Here is a 25,284-nt window from a genome sequence, read left to right on the forward strand (position 1 = left end):
AGCAACCACAGCTAATGAAGTCACTGAAACCCGTAAGTGCTAGACCTCAGCTGAATCTAGTAATGGATGGTGTGGCTGTTGAACAAGTTAAGGAGACTAGATTACATATAGATTCAATAGATGGGGAGAGGTCTAGCCGTAATAAAGGGATGTGCTGCTTTTTTGACACAACAATCATAAAAGCAAGGCTGTAGGCTCTAGTTTTGTCTAATCTTGATTATTGTCCCGCCGTGTTGTCCAGTGCTGCAAGGAAAGACCTAGTTAAGCTGCAGCTGGCCCAGAACAGAGTGGCACGTTTTGCTCTTAATTGTAATCAGAGGGCTGATTATAAATACTATGCATGCCAGTCTCTCTTGGCTTAGTGTTGAGGAGAGACTGACTGCATCACTTATTTATATAAGAAACAATGTGTTGAAAATCCCAAATTGTTTGCATAGTTAACTTACACACAGCTCTGACACATACACGTATCCCACCAGACATGCCACCAGGGGTCTTTTCACAGTCCCCAAATCCAGAACAGATTCAAGAAAGCGTACAGTATTACATAGAGTCCTTATTGCATGGAACTTCCTTCCATCTCATATTGCTCAAATAAACAGCAAACCTGTTTTCAAAACACAGATAAACACCTCGCTGCACAACGACTCTCCCCTATTTGACCTAGATTTGTGAGTTTGTGTGTATGCATTGATATGTAGGCTAGCTGTGCCTGTATGTAGTTCTGTCCTTGAGCTGTGCTTGTCTTTTGATGTTCTGTATTAAGTCATTCTGTATTATGTCTCATGTTTTGTGTGGACCCCAGGTAGTGTAGCTGCTGCCTTTGCAACAGCTAATGGGGATCCTAATAAAATACCAAGTACCGAATGTGTGATAGTCATACTGCATATTTATTTTCTACAACTCTTTGCGTACACGCTGCGTTAAACCACATACAGTACATGTGGAAAGTACACCCCATAATGACAAAGCAAAAACAGGTTTTTAAAATGTTTGCGAATGTTAAATTAAAAACAGGAATACCTTATTTACAAAGTATTCAGACCCTTTGCTATGTTACTCAAATTGAGCTCAGCTACATCCTGTTTCCATTGATCAACCTTGAGATGTTTCTAAAACTTGATTGGAGTCCACCTGTTGCAAATGCAATTGATTGGACATGATTTGGAAAGGCACACACCTGTCTATATTAGAGACAGGGTTGTGTCAATGCAGAAATCTGAGGCACACATTTTATTCAGCTTTGTTCAATTGTATTCTTCATACTATAAAATAATGACACGGAATAATAAGTAAATCTTTTCTGCTAAATGACCTAGTGCAGCCCATAGCCATTTGGCATATCCACATCAGGACTTAACATAAGGACAACTCAGAGTATGCTATTATTTTCCTCTGAAATAGATTACATTTTCTACATGCTTCTTTAGACCGGTCTAAAATAAATAATGGATTTAGGAGGTGTGGAAGCCAGGAGATGCTAAATGTGTATGTTCGTTAACTGTCAATTGCCGTAAGGCCGGCAGTTAGTTGCTTGACAATCACTGGCTGACAAAATTTTGTGAAAACCACAGGCCTAGTCTCCACATGTTATTGGATTGTCAACCTTGCAGAACCAAAAATGGGTCTCTGTTGAAGGTTGTGGGTCTTCCAGCAGGACAACAACCCAAACACACGTCAAAAAGCACCCAGGAACAAACATTGAACTGTTCTGGAGTGTCCAGCGATGACTCCAAATCCGAATTCCATCAAACCTATGGCGAGATGTGAAAACAGCAGTTAGTGGAAGGCACCACTCGAGTGGGACAAAGAAGAAGCTCTTTTATGGCTACAAGAAGGCACTTTTTTAAATATTTTTTATCTCAAGTATTAGTTCCTGGGTGCCATTTTGTTTTAGTTAGCTTAATTAGGCTAACATTGTATTTTTTTTTTTTAATGGTTCTGAAATGGGGAATTATTTTAGAAAGGTACAGGGGTGCCAATATATTTGGCCACCACTATCTTAGTACTAGACTTAGGTTATTTACTGTTTTGTGATTGTAAGTAACTATGTTCCATTGAGATTTGGATAGTATTATTTACTAGGGCTGGGAATTGCCAGTCACCTCACGATACAATATTATCACGATATTTAGGTGCCGATACGATTATGTATTAACATTTTCAGAATGATATTTGTATTGAGATTCAATACTATGATTTTGAGATTCCATGGTCCAAATATAATGCTCACTATATGTCTGCTGCAGAGGGACAAGAGAGAGCCATGAGAAAGTTAGTTTTGATCAGTCATGGAAATAAAAGCTCCCTATTTAAAAAGTAGATGGAGAACAAGCTATGAAGGAAAAATACAGAAGTTTTGGTGCAAAAATAATATTGCGATATTGTCAAAATAATACTATACTATATATTGTCAAAAATAATATCCCGCAATGTAACTATCCCCCCCACCACCTTCTTGCTTCATGTCCTTGTTATTGTGGCTCTAAAGTACACAAAATACATGTTTATATGTTCCTATATTTGCATTGTACATTGTGAATAAAATACAAGACAACATACCCGTAGGGGAGTTTAGAATCCCTACATGTGTTTTCCTTTCATAAACCATCCCCGTAATGTTAAATTAATGGATTCAAATAAGATACTCAAAAGCATAACATATGTCATGAAAACAATGTATAAGAATGTCTGGGCTTAACTAAACCTTCTCTTGGTTGCAGTGTGGCGACCCGTTCAAAGACGAAAACCTTGTCGTCCTCAACGGGACCAAGGAAGAGGTGGGAAAACTGAGGGAGAAAATGGAGGAGAAGAGGGCCAAGGCGAAGGCAACAAAGGTACACATTCATAGAGTTTTCTAATAAAAAATGTAGACATGCATTGATGTCAGTGAAAATTGTACTTACTGTAAGTAGAAGTAAAGATTCTCCCCTTACCGGTTATGTCAGTTACCTGGAATTTACTGTTAACATTAACCACGTTTCCATCCAACCATTTCATGCGGGTTAATTACATGATGCATAAAAAATGTAATGTGCTGATGGAAACATGAAATGCCGGTACAATTGTATAAATGCCAACAGGACAATTCGTTCGTTTGACATGGTGGAAACTTTTTGTGTCGGTAAAATGAATTGTGCAGGAAATGGCGGTGGAAACTACTTTATTAGCAAATATTGATATAATAACAATCATATTGATGGAAACTTGGAGTCATGTGGCGATATGTTGTGTGGTCCTCCCACTACGATTTGGGAAAGCGTGCAGTTTATTAGGATACATAACTTTTGGTGTTTTTTTATCATAAACTTCACATGGTGGTGAATATGCAAGGTGATGCGCTTGATGCTCCTTTCCAATAAATATCCAGGGTTTTATTCTGGTGACATTATGATCCATGCTTGGCTGCCGTTTGACAAATACAAATAAGATCAGGTAGCCTACCAGCACTGTATCTGCGAGCTGTTGGCTAGAGCGCATATGCCAAGACCAGAGTGGGCACTTTTTCTAAACAAGTTTTTGTGACTAAACCATCAGTAGAGTTGAAAATGTGATGGAAACCCATTTAACTTGTATTTTTCATTCGGTGCATGGGAATTTAGCAACAAAAGTAATTTTTTATGTGCACTATGTCATCACGCAGAGCCTTTTACCCGCAAAAGGTCAGTTTGGTGGAAACAAGTCTCTGGTGGGAAAATGTCCATATTGTTTGATGCAGATTCAAGAATATTTGCATGAAAATCTGTCATCAATTGGATGGAAACCTAGCTAATCTTTTTTTTTCTAGAAACCAAAGAAGAACAAAGTTGCAGAGACTGTTGCCAAGCCATCTGACTCAAAAGGTAGGAAGTGACGATGATGCTTGACAAATATAATATTTTGGTTTTATATACACACAGGCAAAAATTGGTGCAACCAGTTTGCAGAATGAATTACAGTTTTGCTTTTCTATATTGATATTGCCCCCCACCTAGCTCAGTTGCCACCCACTTAAAATAATTTGGACTTTCAATAGAATTGAATAACATTTTTGGGATACCCATGTAGCGCTCCTGACAAATTGTTTTCTCAATTACAATTGAAATCTATGGGAAACACAGGTGTAAATACCATTAAAAAAGCATAACATGCCAATCACATCAACCTTCAGTCATCTAAGGTTATGTCTGACAGGGATCTACATAGTGATGGAAAATATGTCCACAACGGCCAATGACATGAGCTAGCAAAGTAACCATGCAAAGCTTGACCTTATTAGTTGCTCAAACACCAATTGCTCATATTTGTTTTGGCTGCTTTTGATTGCGTAATAGAACACATTTACATTGTATTATGTAGACTTGGGCTAAACGGCACCCTATTGCCTATGTATTGCACTTATTTTGACCAGGGCCCATACGGCTCTGGTCAAAATTAGAGCACTATGTAGGCAATAGGGTGCCGCTTTGTATTGCATGTATGTGTATAGGTTTGTGCCTTACTGGTTAGTTATTTATTTGATAATGCCCGAGAAGCTGGTGTTTGGAGGATATATTGTAGAGGGCCGGCAAACCGTGACAATATATCCTCCAAACACCTGCTTCGAGGTGTTACCAACATATTCAAATAATGATTTACATATTTTCATTAACGTTATCTTGATGAATTTTTTTCCATACTATTTCATCCATCCACAATAGTCGCGACACAAATCTAGGGTTGCTACCCAAACCAGATGGACGTTCGTTCTATCGGTTCGAGTTCCAGAGACGCGACCCAGTCATTGTCTTTTTGTTCTGTATCTATGGCTGCAACCAAGTTGTTCGTTCTAAATGTTCCAATGCCATACTGGCTGGCAACATTCTAATCCCATGCTTGCTAGCTAGCCAACTACAGCTAACTTACAGTAATGTCAAACATTGCAGCCAGAATAACAGCAAAGTAGCTGCATTTGCGTTTGTTTAAGCTGTTTTGAAGTGATATTTATTTAAATACAGTGTATTCCGAAAAATTTCAGACACCTTGACTTCAAGGGGTCTGAATGCTTTCCGACTGCGCTGTACATCCAAAGCAATGAGCTAACGATGTGCTATTTCCCCCCGTGCAAAAAAAATATGCTCTCTCTTCAGGACACTGTTGTTCAGAGAAGCTAGCCAACAATACAGCTAACACAGTTTCAAACTGGAGCTGGAAAGACCGCAAACTAGCTGCACTTTGTTTTGTTTGTCCTGTTTTCTATCAAAAGGTCTTTGTATATATCCATAAAAATTATACTGATTCATGATTTCAACTGGCTGAGAAAAGCTGCCTGCCTGTCTTATCCCTCCAGCTGTTCATTACTATGGGACAGCTGCCGATCTAATTTGAATATTGAAACAACGTTGCAAATGTTCAGAGAGACAGACAGCAAGGTTTATACAAAATTCTGCTGTTAAACTAAATGTTAGTCTAAAAGAAATGAGATCATGTCTAGATTATTTTTATAGTGGACATCAAGTTTATAAATTGCATAGCTGGGCTGATGAGACAGTGGATTGCGTAGTCAGATGGAACATGGTAAAATGGCATGGTAACTTGTGGAATAGATATCAGCTGGAATGCGCTTTTAGCACATAGTGGTTAGAAACAGAAGGTCCATGTTAGCCTTTATGCAACGGGTGGGAATAATCCTGACTTACTGATTGGTTAAAACTGCATTCCGGCCAATGTCCGTTCCACATGTTTACCATCCTCCAAACACCGGCTTCTCGGGCATTGTCACTTCAATAATTGCACTCAAACTAACTTATAGCTTCAATGAGAAAATGTCTTGATCTGAGGTAGGTGGATGTTCATCAGGTCAACATTTGTTTTGACCCACTCCAGCCCACTTTGATTAGCTTTTGGAACATACAAAATGTTCAAATAATTAATCATAATCACACTATTGTAAAAGATTGTACCTCTCTTTTCAGACAGACAGGAGCTTCATGAAATGTTTTGGAAACATTCTGTTTTTCTCCCCAAAATGCCAGTGTTATAGATGTTTGTTAAAACGTTCTATGTATTTCTTGTTACCATCTTTTTTGTTCCTATATAGAAAATCCAGAGTCCACTGAAACTGTTTCTTCAGAGGGCCAAACTTCAACACAAAATGGTGGAGACAACAGCCAGCCAGGTATTTGTGGTTTATTTTACTAGGAAGGGATACTTCAGGATTTTGAGGCCCTTTATCTACTTTCCCAAGTGTCAGATGAGCTCATGGATACCATTTATGTCTCTGCATCCAGTATGAAGGAACTTAGAGGTAGTTTCACCAGCCAATGCTAACTAGCTTTAACTTAATGACTGGAAGTCTATATGGTATGTACTAGCATGTTGCCAGTTACTATAGACTGCCAGTCATTGCGCTAATTCTAGTTAGCAATTGCACTAACGCTAGATCTTGCCTTTCAGACACTATAACCTCTCCATACAGTTCATAACTCAGCAGCATGATGTTTCTATCGTTATAACTGTCATTGTAATATTGAGGAAAGAATTAAACCCTTAAAGTGTGTGTGTGTATTTGGGGGGGTTTGAGATAGGCAGAAGACCAATTTCCATTTGGCACCAAAAAATTATTTTATTTTATCCAATTAATGGTAATTTTGTCTTCTCCCGCTAGCAGTCCCTGAACCCCCTGCTTCTTCCAGCACCAAGGTGGTTACACCCTCGGCGGCAACCGGAAGCAAGAGGTCCATCCAGACCATGGAAGAGAAGTCGGAGACCTACAAATCTCTCTTCACCAGCCACAGTTCAGCCAAACGCACCAAAGACCAGACGTCTAACTGGGTCACCCACACCCCCTACCATTTCTAAATTACTTCACCTCCCCTAGATCACCACCAAGTGGTCATGGCAGGCAACACACAACCAGATTGTGTATTTGAAGGGTATCTATAAAAGGTTATTAATAACACATTCATAACCCATACTTAACACATTCATAAGAAGTACGTGAGCATTTCATAAATGCTTATGTCAACAACCGCAAGTTGATAATTCACATTTCTGCATTTCTGTGACGAAGGCAATATCAACTTGCTACTATGAGGGTTATGAAGCTTATGTCGGCATCCTTCAAGTAAAGTCTTAAGGAAGTTGACATATTTCTTATAGGTATTCTTGGCTCAGGCTAATGAATCAATAGCCTATAGGAAGCACTATTAATGCTCCTTTTTCTAGGAATGGCTGTATTATATGTAGGTCTTATCTAGGTATGGATAGGTGTAGATTTGGCAAGTCATTATGGTTTGCTATGCAATATGACATAAATGTTTTGAAAATATATCACAAGGGCATAGTTTATTTTTTTTTGTATAGGAAGTGGAATAGTGAGTGTTTTTGTAGTGTTCATTCAAAACATGCTTTCAATAAGCTCATTACTTATGTCTATACTCAATTTGAATGTTTCCTCCAAATAGCTTGTCACCCACCACCCATCAAAATATAGATGGGAGAAAAGAAGTTTTTATTCACATGTGCATATTTCATTTTTATTTAAATATTTACCTTTTGATATAATTTTTCCCACTTTGTTTGGGTTGAACAAACATATGTCAAAATAAAGACTATGTCCTTTTACTTACAAAATGCATTATGTTTTTATATGGAACAACATTATAGTAGTGTGTACAAGTAAAGGTGCATTAGGTCGACTCAATACGGGATTTGTTGTCCCTTTCAATTTGTATTTTGGGTGTGTTGCCAAACTACTGCTTTTTTTTACTGTATATTTATTGTAACTACTGTACCTCACCTTTTCATGACACTGCAGGTGTTTTTCAGGTTTAAGAGTGGGATTGTAGGATTTAAGGTATACTTGGATTTCAATTATATTAGCCTACTTTTAGTACACGACCATGAAAGTGTAAATGAACCCAAAATAGCGCAAATTGCAAATGTCATTTAAGTCACACGAAGGTGTCAAGGCTTTAATAATTCCTGTCACAAGATGGCAGCAGAGTTGTAATTTTGACTTAGATTCTACTTAAGAGTAGTATAACTCTGGAACTCTACTCTGCGGATAACTAGATTATATTAATTTAGGATATGACCACTGGAAAAAGTCGCATTGGAGAATTCTGTTTCTCATGCAAGTAAATTAATTAAATACATTGTGTGTAGGCCTACTCTTTTGAGGAAAGCTCCTCAACGTGTCAATTTGATGTAGCCTATGCCCTAAAGGCCTGTCTACATACTCTGAGTTTTATGTCTCATTCTTCCCTAATCCCATGCCCTTGTAAAAAAAAAAAAAAAAAGGGTACCTTGTATTTTCTTCTTAATTATTATGCATTTACATATAACCATCTTCATGTAGTCCTCAAATATGGATTAAACTGAAATAGGGCGACCATGCATTTATTCTCATGAGTTCATTCACATGACATTTTCATGGTACATAGTTTATACATTGACAGTCAAGAGAAAAAATATTTTCTTTCAACGCAATTGTGCAAAAATAAATACAAACAGTATAGGCATATGATTAGTCGTATGATAATGTGCATTGTGATTCGTCAATTTAAATGAAACTTTGAAGGAAAGCCAGGCTATGCATTTGTGTTAGCCTTCAGCAGTTCATTGAACGAAAATTCGAATGCGTCAATGTGTTGTAGTAGGTAGTAAGTAGTTTGGTTGACAGGTATTTCGCTATAGGCTATTCTTATCCTCTGGCATTTGACTTTGAAAATGCGAACATTTTTCAGGATATATATTTGAATCTATCTACCCTACACACGTTTACGATAGTCTAAACAATACATGTGATGTTAATATGGGACGGGGTTAAATTAGTCCAGTTGTTTCGGCTCAAAGAATCCCCACAATACATTGTATTAGAAAATTGAGCTGTAGTTGATCGAAAAGGAAAGAAACGAAAATGAATGGGCCTAAGCCTATATTGACAGCTCCTCACATGGTTTACAAAATGATTTATTCGACGAAGATACACTTTCATAAGTAAAATTTTACTCTGCATTGTGTAGATTCAACAGCAATACAATTTCAGAGAGCTGTAGAAAAGTCTAACCGCGTCAGAGTAGTTTACAACTGGAATTTGCATAGGCCTTCACTCAGGTGTATTACCATGTAGGGCGCATGCGCATTCCAAGAAAACCAGGTGAAATCAGCAATTTTGACCACTTGGGAATTCACTCATTCGTAGCCACATCACTGGAATTATACTGCGTTCCTTGCAGATGTCTTTACTGGAGAGGCTAGACTGGCGGGTAAGCGAATGCATGTTTTGCTTTATTGTATTATTTAAAAACATTAATGGGTTATTCATTGTCTATCTTTCGACCTAAGTCAGCTCATTAATTGTAGGTTATATTGTTTTAGCACCTTTGAAATAGGCTACTCCGCGGTATTTGATAGTGGCTGCTAAATATGCTATTTGAATTCATTATTAAAGACCATAATTATGATCATATCAATCAATCAAATGTATTTATAAAGCCCTTTTTACACCAACCGATGTCACAACGTGATAATAGACCATATAACGTTGATCCATTGAAATAAGGTGGTCATCGAGTGCTCACGATTTAGGAATTTGAAATCCTGCAGAAGATACATAGTTTAGGCCTGAATTTGCCATACACCTGGTCACTATACACATAACTTGTGTGACTTAAAAATACGTGACCAACGGCGACTAAGATTCATAGTTCATATTGGCAACTGGTTTTCTGATAACTTGGCTTGTGCTATTCATTTCAAGAACATTATGTATTCTGGTTTTCACAATACTCAGTAGACCAAATCTGCTCCATATAATAACATCTACTATTATAGACTACACTAGATAAATGGTTCAATGATAAAATACTATAAAAACAAATTTCAGTTAGGCTACTTAGAGATTGTGCATGTGCTTCAAAATGGATAATTTGTCTCTGAATTTCTTAGTTGTACATAGGCTATATAGCCTACACGAGCTAGCTTCTTCAGTGTGACAGATAATATTAGCATAATTCAACTCTTTATTTTTCTATTTCGAAAGCGCATTTCATTTTCACGTTAAACCACTTGGCCCATGTGACACCTAACTTATTGCTAATTGCTTTAATGGATAACGATTTACTTTACAAGTGTCTATTCTATCAATAGTCCTTTTTTAAACGAATTGGTCTTGACATGATAGTCATTGAATTTTTTTAAAAAACTGTTCACAACGCAACGGCAAGGCTCCTCTTGCGTGTCTAACGTCGTTTACTCTGTACAACGGCGATGTAAAGATGCCTTCATTAATTAGTGAGCATTCATTTCTGGTTTATATCACATCACGGACAGAAGAACCACACGCAGCTTACAGTTCATGGATGAGTTGATCTTCGTTACCCAATTGTAATTGTTTCCCAGAGACGATGATCACATGCGCGCAACAGGCAAAGAATCGCATTCCCCAAACCTTGATGATACATTTAGACACCTGTATTGTTCTCCCATGCATATAAATGATTATCAGACAGAAAATTATTCACACCATTAAGTTACTGCTGTAGCCTATCTCTAGGACTCATTATATTTCACAATAATATTGGAAATTTAACAATTAAAAGAAAATCCCAAGCATAAGTGTAGGCCTATTGTGTTTAAAACACAAACGTCCTTGTGCTTGAAGTAATGCATATCAACACATCAAAGGGAACCTTTATTTTGGATATTGCAGTGCTCCACCATAAATGTTAATTAAACTTTTTCGTTGAGATCCCCTCGTGCTTAGAGGTTTCGAGAAGAAAGATGCTTTTAAGCCTTGGGTCTTTGAGGTTTGTGAAGGCACCAAACTACAACGTGAAGCTCCGTAATGCAACTTTACATAAGTAAGTGTACATAGGTTTAAGTAAGTGTAAATTATTTAAACAATTAAGTTTAGCATGGAAATCGCAATATTTGATATGAGCGCCTTGAAGCTTGATGTATTAAGGCGAAATATGCTAATTCGTTTTTCAGGCTGTTGGCAAGCAATGGTGGTGCGCTTTGCCAGTGAATCCAACGCCTGGTCTCATCGAATATAAAGTGAGAAAAGTAACAACATTTTGACAGCCCTGCAATGTTATTGGCGTGGATCGCATTGAAGTATACGCGCATAATGTTTTACATTGATTTTCGTATAGGCTATTGTTTTGCAAATGTGCTCATTGCATTGATTATCGTATTGCTTAACATGGCAAAAAATACATTGATTTTCGATTACATTCATAGGCTATAATTGTTATCACTTTTTAAAGCAGGGTTTCCAACTATAATATTAATACATTTAGTTATTCAGACACAATTACCAATAATAAGATAATAATAATAAAGCAGGCCTGTTATTATTATTATTATTTAATTAATTAAGCTACAGTAAGGTTATCGGAAGTATAATCCTATAATATCTGTGTCATGCGAGCAACTGCAGACGGACAGCAATATGATTGGCTCCAATAATAACCGATAACAACCAATCAGCAAACTTTTATTCTGCCATATTCAAGATGACATCATGACAAAGGCACGCCCCCTAAAAATATCTAACCTATGCAAATTTAGTACACATGCTTCCAAGCGGGTTCAGTAAGGAGAAAAGGTTTGAACATCATCACTTTGTCCGTCAGAGGGAGTCAAGTTTCTTATTCAGCGCTTCTTCCCATATTCACTGAAGAACTGCTTACTGAGTCGTTGGGATGGAAAGGGAACTTGCTTGACAACCGTTTTCACTCAGTTGCTGTTGAGACCTACGTTGATAGCCGCCCGAATCACGCTCAAACGTCAGTGCGCTTCAAGGAACCGCCGCCCTCCTCTCGAGTTGAAGAAGTTGATTCATGATTTCTAGGAAGTACAGTATTACTTCATTTCCTACCTGGATTAACTCGTAGAAAACCATCAATTTACCTGGTCAACCTTCTTGGTGTAAAATTTTGCCTGTCAGAAACTATGCTGTGGAAACTAGCAGATAACGTGAAGTACGAGGACGACTGCGAGGTAAATTCTAGCTATACACATAGACAAACCGCACGGCATTAGGCCTGCGTTTCAACAAGGCTAGGATTTATGAAAAAAACATTTAATGAAAATGTTGTGGCCCTCATGCGCTCCATCACACCATCGCATCTGAAATTGGTAGCCAATTTTATGGATCTTTTTTTGCGCGACAATAGTTTTTAGGCAGACTTGATAAAAGCTTTACAGAATGAAAAGGATTTTGATGGAACATTTTTTAAATGATAAAGCATTTGGAATAAGACAGATCGGTGGTCGGTTTATGCTATTTTCGTTGTCACTATTTGCTTTTATGGAATTCATATTAAATGCAAGTTCAAGTGCATTAGGGCACCCATGTTTGGTTTTCTGGTTTCTTTGCATTGTCAATATGTTTCTAAATATGCAACATTATTAGATGTCTATAGGCTAATCTCGATGGGCGTTTGACTATCCGCAGAATCTCCTCGACTAATGCATTGGCGACTGACGCCATGTAGTTTTGATTTCAGTAAATCACTTTTAGATGAGTCTATATGGATTGTAAAGTACATTTTTTTGTTACACGAGTGGGATTTTAATGAAAGTGGAAAGCTTTTTGATTTATTTAGGTTTATTTCTCTGAGCTAGGCCTAAATCAGGTTATTGTAAATAATTCAAACAAAAATTACAAAATTATTATTGTTATTATTATTATTATTATTATTATAGGCCCACGTGGGTAGTAAAATAGGTCCCTCCTGTGTGTCTATTGAGAGCTGACCATGGTGACAACAATATCTCAACAGTCCACATAGATTGCATAAACTATCAGAAAGTTTTTCAGTTTAACAAAATATGCATTATTAGGCTACTTTGAATACTAAAACCACAAATTGCCTATTTTTTTCTGAAAAATAGCCTGACCTCCAGAAATTGAGTACTGCAATAAAATAAAAAATGTGCCTGATTTCGCCCACTAAATGTGAGCCTAGGCATGACTGTTTAAAACATTTCACTATATAGACCATGCCTTCCTAAACGATGGTGAAAAATACATCTCGATGTCAGGCCTAGCTGTCAACACAGTTGTTATTTCTAATTTTGTCGACGATTGTTGATTCACTATGAATTTGGTTGATTGACAAGAGGCACAACTTTTTATAATTGATCTTAATATCATTGTCAACCTTAACGAAAGTCTCTCTGTTCCCAGGAAAGGCACGACGGGAGTAGCAATGGGAACCCCCGGTTACCTCACCTCCCCGCAGTGAGCCAGCACCTTTACAGCCCGTCGCCGTCTCTCTCCCACTCAGCCAACTCAGACTTCCAACCCCCGTATTTTCCACCTCCCTACCAGCCTATATCATACCCCCAGTCCAGTGACCCCTACTCGCACCTCGGCGACCCTTTCAACATCAACTCCATACACCAGTCGTCGAACCAGCAACAATCATGGCCGGGGAGACAGGGTCAAGAAGGACCCCATTCGCGAAGCGGACTCGCTAGTCAGATTCTGGGCCTGGAAGGCGGCTCCTCCGCCTTGAGGAGAGAAGGTTTCCGACGGCCAGAACTGCTACCGCCTCACGCTCATAGCATTGAGTCATCCGTCATTGGTGATAATATAGGACTGCACGAAATGGGCCATGGCCTGGATGATGTTCAAGTGAGTGATTTCATTGTGATTTTGTTGCTGACTTTAAATTGAAAGAAGCATGACATCTAAAACAATAAAAACATATAGGCATGCAACAAAGGCATGGTTTTTATTATGGTGTCATGTAATGGATGGAATGGAAATGGCATATTTCATAATGCACTTCCTTGTAAGAATGACCATAACATCACTTATATTAAACTTGTTTTTTTTTCAGCATGTAGATGATCACAGTATTATAATGGCAGATCAGACGGTCATCAAAAAAGGTGAGTTTATTTTACTTTCCACATAGCTACTTTACTACTGTATATTAACTAATTTATTAAACTCATTGATAAAATGGTGAAAATGCTTTTACCATTTCAAGACAATACACTTACTGGTTTGTGAGATAGACATGCTTGGTGTATAAGGCACTGCGTGTGCAGTCCGGCATTGGTGTGCAACAGGTAACAAGGATGCAATAGAGAAACATTGAGTGCTATTTCCATGAACTCCATCCCTGAAATTGCTTGTTACTAAGTACATACCTGGAAAAATCTTCTTCAACAAATATTTTGCAATTATTTGTACAGTGATGTCTTTACATTTGATTATAAAAAATCGGAATGGGAAAGGCTTTTCGCTGTACTTGTTCGTACATACATTGATAATCCTCCGTAGTCACGAGGTGCACTTAACTAAGCCTAGTTTGATCCTCTATGTGTTCTCGTGCTGAGGTCGTTTGAATAGCGCACCGGAAAAATAACCTTTTCAAAATAGCAGGCTATAGCTGACAAGATGTAACTGTGAGGACATTGTGCAATCCTTGAAATCCTGTATTGACTGGGGAGAGAGGGGTAGAGAGGGGGAGAGAGAAAGAGAGGGAGGGAGGGGGAGAGAGAAAGAGAGGGAGGGAGAGAGGGAGAGAGAAAAAGAAAGGGAGGGAGGGAGGGAGGAGGAGAGAGAAAGAGAGGGAGGGAGGGAGGGAGGGAGGGAGAGGGGGAGAGGGAAAGAGAGGGAGGGAGGGAGGGAGGGAGGGGGAGAGAGAAAGAAGGGGGGAGAGAGAGAGGGGAGAGAGAGAGGGAGAGAGGGGGAGAGAGAAAGAAAGAGAGGGAGGGAGAGAGAAAAAGAAAGAGAGGGAGGGTGGGTCTTTAGAGGCCTACGCCAGTGCATTCGACTCCTTTTGAATTCCAGTTAAAAGCCGCCCAATGGATTGCTCTTCTCGAGACTCGCTGGCTGACATTCTGCGAAACCAGCTTTCGCTGGGGTGTGGTGTCCTACTTGCAATTCAGTCATTTGTTGGGGCATGAAATGTTTTGAATGAGGAGGATTCAGAGTGTCATCTATTGCGCCTTCCTTCAACAGTCTTTCACTCAGAAGAAGGCCATGTTGTGCATTGATTTGAAATCCTGCACCACTTTTGTAACTCAACAAATTTATTGATGTATGTCGATATTGAACGGATCATACGAGTAGTAAATGTATTATAGGTTTGTTAAAACAACATCACTGTAGATATATAGGTTCAAGAACTGTAATGATAGATAACATTGTTGTGGTATGGTGGGTGGCTACAGTTAGTAGTGTGAATGACATGTCCTTAGCAACATTGGCAAGAATGGTAAAGAGTAGTTGATGTTGTCTTTTCTGTAGTAAAGCCTACGTGTATAATGCTAAACTGCTTGCTCCACAGGATGAAGCATGTGAACAAAAGTATAGTTAATATGATATAAAATAGCCTAATGTGCATGCTCAAGTATTTATTTATGTTTTTAGACAAAGGATTTTGATGGCCATCTAGGCAGTAGAAATTTTGAATATGATATAGCTATAACCGTTTGTTTTAAAGCTACCTAAATGCTCCTAATGCCTCATTTTGCATACATATGTATTTTTCTCAGTTGCAGGCATTTTGGATTTGAGACACACATTACATTGGTGGACATTGTTGATTTTCAGATTTGAATCAATACGATAATCTGATCAAGCATACAGTATTAAGGAGGTAACAAGTTGTATGATAAAAAAAAATAGTTGTCATTAAAATGTGCAATGGCTCACTTTATTGGCCTTACACTCAAGGGCAGACTGTAGGTAGCCTACAGCCTACTAGTGTACATTATTGTAAACGGTGAAAGCAAAACTTCCCTCTTAGCTGTTTATCCAATAGATGAGCTCTAAATCATAATTTTGCCCCCCTTTTGTGATTCTTCTCTCAGTACTAGGACTACGAGGGGGCAGGAACTTTGATCGCTTACAGAGGACTTATTATGAGGGGGGCATTCTTGCTGGTGAGGACGAAGGTATATGTAGTGTACTTTGTATGTTTGTCTGGGTGTGACTTGTTTAGTTTGACCCTTGAACTTTTGACCCAAAATGACCACCCAGTTTGCCAGTTGGACAAGTCTTTAGATTAGGTTATTTTTAGCCACTCAATTAGAAGTAGCTACAGACCCTTAAACGTTTAATCCAAAATGGCTGTCTAATATAGGCCCTGTTTCTGTATATAATTCTTCAGATAGGCATGGCAAGGCAGGGAGAAGGGATTAATTACTCCTCACCTTCTCTCTCCTTGTCTCCTTCTCAAAACCCATTGGAGGAGAAGGTCAGAGGGGAGGATACTCTGGCGTTCTCATCCAATGGGTTTTGAGAAGGAGACAAGGAGAGAGGAGGTGAGGAGTATGCAATTGCAATCTTTCCTCTGTGAAGAAGTATGGAGTAGTTGTGGATGTCATGTCAGTGGGTGGTAGGAATGAGGGGACGTTTAGCTGTGACACCGCAGGAATTATCGTTATCTAGTTAATGGCTACTTAGGGTCTACGTTTTGGCTTCCACAAAGTAAACATGTTTGTTCTTTACGTGTAACAGTTCAGTCACCCTGATTTTTTACAAATCATTATGATGGTGTTAAATTTCATAGTTTATTATAAGGACAAGCATGTTAAAGTTGGAATCCAAGCTGCAGTGTTTGGAGGTTACAAACAGTCTGGATAAGATTTACAACTGTCGGCAGACGCAGCCAGTCTTGATGACTCAACCTGAATTTCTCAAAGAAACAGTCTCTTCTCCGATAACATTTTTACAATGTAGCACAAACTCCAGAAAGTCCAATAATGTTGTCTAGTGTCCGTCTGTCCTCGCTGCAAAGCATTCCCAATGGGACAATACAGATACATTTACCTTGATACTCCAACTTTTACTCTTACTTTTACTAATCCTACTCTCATTATCATTTCTCTTCACATCTATATTAACCTACACTCATACTAACCACTCCTCTCTCACCACCCCTTCCCCAGGCCCCATGTCTCTCCCCAAGAGCAACTCACTGGGTCTGCCCTTCCAGAAGGAGTCCCTGCTAGGCATGGTGTCCAACCCCACCGAGGTGTTCTGCTCAGTGCCCGGACGCCTCTCGCTTCTCAGCTCCACCTCCAAGTACAAGGTGACTGTGGCTGAGGTGCAGCGGCGTCTGTCCCCTCCCGAATGCCTCAATGCCTCCCTGCTGGGGGGAGTCCTGCGCAGGTCAGTTATCGCACAACGTCAATCCATTGTGAGATGGTTCTGAGACATTATAAGGGGTGTTAAACATGTATTGCAAAGCATTATAACATCATCATAATACGCTATACGGGTCGGCTTTAAGTTTTTAGTTTTAGCCTGAAGGGTTAAATAAACAAATGCATTATAACTGCATCATAATGCATTATACCGGCAGGTGTTGCCGTTTTTTTAGTTTTATTAGGTGTAATTGTGAACAATGGCCAATATCTAGTCTGTTAAAATATGGTTCACAGCAGCTCAAAGGATCAGTGATTGTGGTACAGCTGATGTGATGTAGTTAGGAGATCACAGAGAGATGTGCATACAATACGTTTCTCAGTGTACTCTGATGTTGCTCCTGTTTTACAGCTATTGTTAGTGAGCCACTTCCGGTTGCTGGATACTAAATGAGTAAAAGATTGTCGCCCTATATTTAGTTGTACGCTCTTAGCAAAGAAGTTGCTATCGCGAACCTAAAAGGGTTCTTCGGCTGCCCCCATTGGAGAAGCCTTTGAAGAACTTTGTTTGTTCCAGGTAGAACCCTTTTGGTTCCAAGTAGAACTGTTTTGGTTCTACCTGGAACCTAAAATGGTTTTACCTAGTACCAAAAAGGGTCCGCCAATGGGGACAGCCGAAGAACCCTTTTGGAACCTTTTTATATAAGAGTGTAGGTCTATACTGTGAAAAGTTAATACCTGGTTCATGGACAGACATTCATTTAGGAAAGTTTAGTGATTCTCTAAAAGCAGATGTGTCGCTGTTCGACTTCATTGTTTGTGTGGAAGCACCGTGACTACCTTTGTACGTGCTCTGCAATTCCGGGTACTTCGCTTTGGGGATATGTTACATCAGAGTAGTTGGCACCAGTATGATAGATAGAGTGTGTTTGTGTGTTGGTGTGTTTGTCTATGAGTTCAGGGGGTGGGGCTATAGGGCTGTTTTAATTGCTGCTGAGCGGTTGACCTTGTGCCCCATATATCAGCAGGCAGTCTGTTGAGGGACTAGGGGTTCGCTCCTGCCTATTTTTGCTGGGAATGCAAGTTTTTTTCAACTTCCATGTGACCCCGCCAGTGCCACACACACACACACACACACACACACACACACACACACACACACACACACACACACACACACACACACACACACACACACACACACACACACACACAGTTAACTAGGTCATGAAGCGATAGGCGAGGGTGTGGAGGGAGCGGGGCAGTCACACACACCAAAGACACTGTCTCTCACCCGTCACGGAGGGAGCGAAGCCTGCCACACAGTCATGCGGAAAACTGAATTGGCTACAGCGAGTGGGGAATTTTAGTGTGTGAGTGTGTGTGTGTGATTTCCATTCTATGTTCTTAGGGCGGGAGAAACATAATTTGACTGGAATATTTCCGAATCCAAACAGTGTAGTTATTCCCTCTGCAAGTCAATCAAACCAATGAAATGTCTGTATAAGGACAAAGTGGAGTCACAATTCAATGGCTCAGACACGAAACGTATGTGGCAGGGTCTACAGACCAATCACGGACTACAAAAGGAAAACCAGCCACGTCACGGACATCGACATCTTGCTTCCAGACAAACTAAACACTTTTTTCCCACTTTGAGGATAATACAGTGCCACGGACGTGGCCAGCAACCAAGGACTGTGGGCTCTCCTTCTCTGTGGCCGACGTGAGTGAGACATTTACCCTCGCAAGGCTGCCGGCCTAGACGGCATCCCCATCCCTCAGAGCATGCGCAGACCAGCTGGCTGGTGTATTTACGGACATATTCAATGTCTCCCTATCCCAGTCTGCTGTCCCCACATGCTTCAAGATGGTCACCATTGTTCCTCTACCCAAGAAGGCAAAGGTAACTAAATAACTATCAACCCTTAGCACTCACTTCTGTCGTCATGAAGTGCTTTGAGAGACTAGTCAAGGATCATATCACCTCCACCTTACCTGTCACCCTAGACCCACTTCAATTTGCTTACCATCCCAATAGATCCACAGACGATGCAATCGCCATCACACTGCACACAGCCCTGTCCCATCTGGACAAGAAGAATACCTATGTTAGAATGCTGTTCATTGACTACAGCTCAGCATTCAACATCAGAGTACCCTCCAAGCTCATCATTAACCTTGAGGCCCTGGGTCTCAACCCCACCCTGTGCAATTGGGTCCTGGACTTCCTGACGGGCCGCCCCCAGGTGGTGAAGGTAGGAAATAACATCTCCACTTTGCTGATCCTCAACACTGGGGCCCCATAATGGCGCGTGCTCAGCCCCCTCCTGTACTCCCTGTTCACTCATGACTGCGTGGCCATGCACGACTCCAACTCAATCATCAAGTTTGCAGACAACACAACAGTAGTAGGCTTGATTACCAACAATGATGAGACAGCCTTCAGGGAGGAGGTGAGGGCACTCAGAGTGTGGTGTCAGAAAAACAACCTCTCACTCAACGTCAACAAAACAAAGTAGATGATTGTGGACTTCAGGAAACAGCAGAGAGAGCACCCCCCTATCCACATCGACGGGACAGCAGTGGAGAAGGTAGAAAGTTTTAAGTTCCTCGGCATACACATCACGGACAAACTGAAATTGTCCAACCACACAGACAGTGTGGTGAAGAAGGCGGAACAGCGCCTCAGGAGGCTGAAGAAATTTGGCTTGTCACCTAAAACCCTCACAAACTTTTACAGATGCACTATTGAGAGCATCCTGTCAGGCTGTATCACCGCCTGGTATTGAAACTGCACCGGCCACAACTGTAAGGCTCTCCAGAGGGTGGTGCGGTCTGCACAACGCATCACTAACTACCTGTCCTCCAGGACACCTACAGCACCCGATGTCACAGGAAGGCCAAAAAGATCATCAAGGACATCAACCACCCGAGCCACTGTCTGTTCACCCCGCTACCATCCAGAAGGCGAGGTCGGTACAGGTGCATCAAAGCTGGGACCGAGAGACTGAAAAACAGCTTCTATCTCAAGGCCATCAGACTGTTAAACAGCCATCACTAACACACTGCCTACATACAGACTTGAAGTCATTGGCCACTTTTAATAAATGGATCACTAGTCACTTTAATAATATTTACATATCTTGCATCACTCATCTCATATGTATATACTGTATTTTATACCTATAAAAATCTATTGCATCTTGCCCATGCCACTCTGTCATTGCTCATCCATGTATTTATATGTATACATTCTTACTCCATTCCTTTACTTAGATTTGTGTGTTAGGTAGTTGTTGTGAAGTTGCATTTCGCTACACTCTCAATAACATCTGCTAACCATGTGTGTGTGACCAATAAAATTTGATTTGTGTCATAGTGTTTTTTTTTTTTAGGTTAGGATGGCACTTTTTCATATGATTTATTTGTTTTCAAAAGTGAATGATGAGGTCTCCTTCAGGAATGGGGGAGACTTTTGCTGCTAGGTTTTCTCAATGTAGTAGGAAGTCTGAAGTTTGGGTGACAGCCCTTACAACATCACTTATTGATGCTTACTTTTCGATTCGTAGAAAAAACATTTAATCACAAATAGCCTATAGAATGGAATATGCTATATTCTTCAGTTGGAGGGACTGTATGACCGTTATGAATTCAGACATTTCTACACGTTAAATGACCCCAATGTGGCCTTGTTCATATGAAAGCAGACATTTGTCAAGTAACGATGATGACACTAACTGTATTTGTCCTTATTTTTCCAACAGAGCCAAGTCTAAAAATGGTGGCCGGTCATTGAGAGAGAAGTTGGACAAGATTGGGCTCAACCTGCCCGCTGGAAGGAGGAAGGCTGCTAATGTCACCCTGCTAACTGCACTGGTAGAAGGTATGCTGCCCTCTTCGTATTTAAAACTGTGGTCAATGAGCCAAAAACATATATGACATCATAGAAATACAATGCATAGAACTCGTCTCCATCTTTACTCCTTGAACAAGTTGGCTCGTCCAAAATGGAGAGCCAATTGAATTAATTGTTGCACATATACAGAGATGTGATAAACAACATATCATTTGGATGTCTTTGTAGTCATCCCATCAGAGATGGTCATTTTGTTTACACCACTTCCACTGGTGTTGTACCATCTATTCATTATATTTATATGGTTAACCTAAACTCTGCGATTCCGTTACTGTGACATGATTACCTAAATTATTATAATATTGGCTGTATAAAAGTTACTGGAACTTGGCTTCAATAGCAGCTGTGGCTGGTCTTTGTCTTGTAATTTCCTCATTTTTGGTCAAAATGGCAGTGACTTAGCTGATGTTTGATTTGGTCTTTCACTACATTTAACTGCCTTTTGAAAATCAAGGAAGCTTTGACATTATCCACCTGGACTGTCTTGGTGACATTTTGAGGTTACCAAGCAGCTGGCCAAGACCAGTAGAGTAAGAGAGTAGCCCTGACACACAACTTCACAGAGTCCAACCCTTTCTATTACAGCGGTGGCATTATCTAATACAGCACATGTGACCAAAGGACAAAGAAACATGTAGCGTGTAACCTTCCTGTCTTTCAATTCACACAAACTCTTGAAAGATGTAAAATACCCATCTCCTCAAATAATTTTCAGGCCGAAGTATTTCATGAAGGTTTTTCTTGTTTAGATCATTGTTTTTAGGCTGGATAGTCACCTCTGTCTACTTTTTCATTCAATTCCGTCTTTGACGCTTTCGTCAGTCTTATCTCGGCTAGACAATGTCTAAGCAATGACGCATAGCTGTGTGCCTAGCCGCCCGAAGCCCGAAGCCACGTGTCATTTCATTTTTTCTCCCCCATATAAACTCTACTCACTATAAATGGAGTGACAGTTCGGTGCAGGAGAATGACTCGGGGCCAGTGATATTTAGAGACCTTCAAAGTCTGAATTAAGGCTTGTTATAACGTGTTTGACTTGCCAGGGGGGTTAACTGACCTTAAAGCCTAATGTTTCTGAATAGCTACATTCCCCAAGTGATCTGTGTGTCTATCAATAAGTGCCTCTGTTCGGTGCTACAGGCTACGTCCGGGTGCAGTTAGCCACATAAGCCCATTAAAGACCATGCAGGAAGTCACCCCTGAAGATGGGATATATTCATCTCAGTGGCACAGCTTCCCCCGAGCCAAGAGACTAAGCGCAACTGATTTTCTTTTAACGTTGCACCACTTCAATGTTCCCCTTTCTACATATACTGCCCCTGTGGGATGTGGGATGTCAGCAAGACCACATTCACACTTGTCTCTTAGATAAGTTTTTTGTATTTTGTGTGTGTGTTTGTTTGTGTGTTTTATGTGTGTGCAACACTTGTGTGTTTGTCTTTATAGGTGAAGCCCTTCACTTGGCAAGGGATTTTGGCTACGTATGTGAGGCAGAGTTTCCGGCAAAGGCCATCGCTGATTACCTGGGTCGACCACATGTGGAACGCAATGAGGTCAACTCGCGCAAGAACATGCTCCTTGCTGCCAAGTGAGTCTCTCTCTCTCTCCTCCAAATTAAGGGATGTACCCTGCGGGTTTTGAACATATGTGACGTTTTGGACTCGGTTAAAACCTTTTCGAATAGTTTTCAAGCTGCTCTTGATTTATAAAACATCTTGATGTCTTCACTACTTTTAAGACCTCCTAATTTCATAGTGTGTACATGAAACAGTGTACACATAAAAGTGAATCATTGTCACCCAGACATAAATCCAATAGTCCATGTCTGGGTCATGTACATTCCGTTTCCTTTATCTAATTTCTGTCATCTTAAAAATAAAAATAAAATGTGTGTTTGCGTGTGTGTGTTGGCCATAAATTTTTCCACTGTGCTGTGATGTTTCACAAAAATTCTGAACCTTTTGATTCTCATTGTTTCTACAGGATTGTAAATGAAAGATGAACACCTTTGCTAAGAGTATTATTATATTATTGATTGATTGACTATGACTTTTCAAATCACCCAGCAGTTCTATTTGCAGAGTTAGCTCCAAGTACATTTTTTTCAGCCATTCCTGAACCTGTGACCAAAAAAAAGCTACACATGAGCAGTACCAAAAAAAGTGATCTAATGATTCTGTCTCTTTGCAGCAAAATCTGCAGTTCTAGGATTGTTGTATCCCCCTTATATATAACTTTCTATTGGATGCAAGAATTTTGTATAATAATTTAATTTGAAAAAACAAGGTTTTCAATCCAACGTAGTTTTGAATTCAACGTCGTTTTGTGTATCAGTTCATAGACCATGTGCCATGGAAAATCTCCCTATTATTTTGCAAACTGTATGTACAAACTGCTGTACATTTTTTGGTCCTTAAATGAAACTGGTATACTTTTTTATTTATCACAATTTTCCTTAGCCAATTTTGGTCTTTAAAGCAGAGCCGACACACAAGTTCCTCACCTTATACCTATATAAATCCAATAGTCTATGTCTGGGTCATGTACATTTCTTTACTTTTATCTAATTTCTGTAATCGTTTTCTTTTTAAAAGGCAAATCTGTAAGGAGTTCACCGACCTGCTGACTCAGGACCGCTCACCTTTGGGGAACTCGCGGCCGGCACCCATCCTCGATCAGGGAATCCAGAGCTGCCTGACCCACTTCAGCCTCATCACCCACGGATTCGGCTCGCCCGCCATCTGCGCCGCCATGACCTCCCTCCAGAACTACCTAAACGAGGCCCTCAAACAGGTGGACAAAATGTACCTGAGCTCTGGCAGCGACACGCAGGGCTCCTCCGACAACGGTAGCAAATCCTCCGACAAAATGGAGAAGCACAGGAAATGAGGAAATGCTCTCACATTGGACTGTATAGCCCCCCCTTTCTCCTTTGGACTATTTTGACGTCCTATTTAGTAGCGAAGTTGTCGATATGATTCCAATTCTAGATCATTTGTGTTTTCACACAGTTGAATTTACGATTTCCTGTGCTTATGGCCTGTGCTCTTTTACGAGTAGAGTTTTTCAAAAGACTTGTCACTGCTTTTGCGTTGTTACTACCATTGGCTGGTTTCAATGCGAGATCAACCTACCTTGGTGCCTACTGTAATAGTAGGTGCATAAGCTGCTTACAGCCAAAGGGCCTAGACGCTGTTGACACGGGGAAAGGAACAGAAAACAGACTTTGTTGTTTCCCTATAGGACATAATTTCAAGATGGGTCATTGTGTTTGTAAATTCTTTTCAGCTATTTTCCTTCCTCTTCTGTCTGGAGACAAATCCTCTGATTTCCTCTGTCTCTTCCGCGGTGCTCAATTCCCATTGGACTTACCAAAGGACGTTGTTTTACAGGAGATAAGAAAATCCACTTCATTCTTGTTTTCTTTGATGCTCAAATTTTCATAACGACTTCAATGGGTACGGTGTTATTGTGCTTTTTTCATGGGAGCTTCTTTCGTGGGTCTGGTAAAAAAAAGAAAAAAAAGAGCCTGTTTCTTTGTTTGTCTACATTCCCCAGAAACCTTAAAGATGATTTGCAATGGCAGCCATTCAGTGTTCGATGACGGATGGCTACTTGTGGGTTGTGACAAAAGCCACAACAATGGGGTCTTTGTTACTTGTATTCCTGTCTTTAAGTACTTATATTGGCCATTGGTTCCTTTAGTATTTTTTACAGTTTGCAATGTAAAAGGAATCAGTCCCCGACCAGATTAGATATCCCTCACCTTCAGTACAAACTATTCCATGTTGATGTTAACTGTATCCAATCCTAATCAGCCATTTTCATCTAAATTGTATCTCTTTTAGCCAGAACACCAGCAAAAGTGTATGTGTTATGTTGTGTGAGTGTGTGTCTGTATGCAAAATGTATATATTTCTTTTTGAAAAATAGTGTTTTTAATTAGACAATGAACTACAAACAGAGGATTTCCCCTGTTATCTTTACCTTTAATGTAAATATTTTCTAATTTATGTTGTAATTTAATGGGATATGTAAATAATGGTATCATTATGGTGTGTGGCTTAACTTTTTATAATGTGTTAAAGTTTTATAAAATGGGTTAGTTTTTTTAAAGTAGAGGTTAGGCAGTTGGTATGATATGCTTTTTGAATATGTGTAAAGCTGTTTTAAAGTTATAGGAAAGAATATAAAAAGTCAACCCTGTGCATAACAACTCTGTTGATATTCTCCCATTTGGGCAAGAGTTCTGCCTTGCATAGACATTTGAAGAGATCTGA

The 25,284-nt window shown here is 39.9% G+C and overlaps 2 protein-coding genes across 9 annotated transcripts in view; both read left to right on the top strand.

Moving 5' to 3' along the window:
• LOC115142842 (replication termination factor 2-like) overlaps positions 1-7,593 on the top strand; it is a 38,605-nt gene extending 31,012 nt beyond the window's left edge. For 2 of the 4 annotated variants that reach the window (XM_065001656.1, XM_029682628.2), the window contains 4 exons: positions 2,724-2,837; positions 3,788-3,842; positions 6,059-6,136; positions 6,626-7,593. In XM_065001656.1, the coding sequence (XP_064857728.1) occupies positions 2,724-2,837; positions 3,788-3,842; positions 6,059-6,136; positions 6,626-6,819 (441 nt within the window). In that variant the 3' untranslated portion in view covers positions 6,820-7,593. The remainder of the gene's footprint in view (positions 1-2,723; positions 2,838-3,787; positions 3,843-6,058; positions 6,137-6,625) is intronic. The other 2 variants (XM_065001657.1, XM_029682630.2) reach the window with 1 other exon arrangement.
• Positions 7,594-9,151: 1,558 nt separating this feature from the next.
• On the top strand, positions 9,152-25,210 carry LOC115142843 (transcription factor AP-2 gamma-like). Of its 5 annotated transcripts, none has more exons than XM_029682633.2 (8): positions 9,152-9,230; positions 13,163-13,612; positions 13,821-13,872; positions 15,808-15,891; positions 16,888-17,110; positions 20,853-20,971; positions 22,451-22,592; positions 23,599-25,210. In XM_029682633.2, exons 1-8 carry the CDS (start codon positions 9,201-9,203, stop codon positions 23,891-23,893), a joined length of 1,395 nt encoding a protein of 464 aa, XP_029538493.1. In that variant the 5' UTR covers positions 9,152-9,200; the 3' UTR covers positions 23,894-25,210. The 5 variants fall into 5 exon arrangements, with proteins under 5 accessions (XP_029538493.1, XP_029538495.1, XP_029538491.1 ...); XM_029682631.2 differs by lacking the exon at positions 9,152-9,230 and adding an exon at positions 11,570-11,970; XM_029682632.2 differs by lacking the exon at positions 9,152-9,230 and adding an exon at positions 11,570-11,970 and having other exon boundaries at positions 15,808-15,879.
• Positions 25,211-25,284: the final 74 nt, after the last annotated feature.

Source organism: Oncorhynchus nerka, linkage group LG15 (assembly GCF_034236695.1).
Source record: "Oncorhynchus nerka isolate Pitt River linkage group LG15, Oner_Uvic_2.0, whole genome shotgun sequence".
NCBI classification, from domain to species: domain Eukaryota; kingdom Metazoa; phylum Chordata; class Actinopteri; order Salmoniformes; family Salmonidae; genus Oncorhynchus; species Oncorhynchus nerka.

Coding starts and splice junctions, on each gene's coding strand:
- LOC115142843 (XM_029682631.2), top strand. CDS start 11,923: ATGCTGTGGAAACTAGCAGATAACGTGAAGTACGAGGACGACTGCGAG. Junction 13,613..13,820: donor ATGGCCTGGATGATGTTCAA/GTGAGTGATTTC, acceptor TTTTTTTTTCAG/CATGTAGATGATCACAGTAT. Junction 22,593..23,598: donor AACATGCTCCTTGCTGCCAA/GTGAGTCTCTCT, acceptor TCTTTTTAAAAG/GCAAATCTGTAAGGAGTTCA.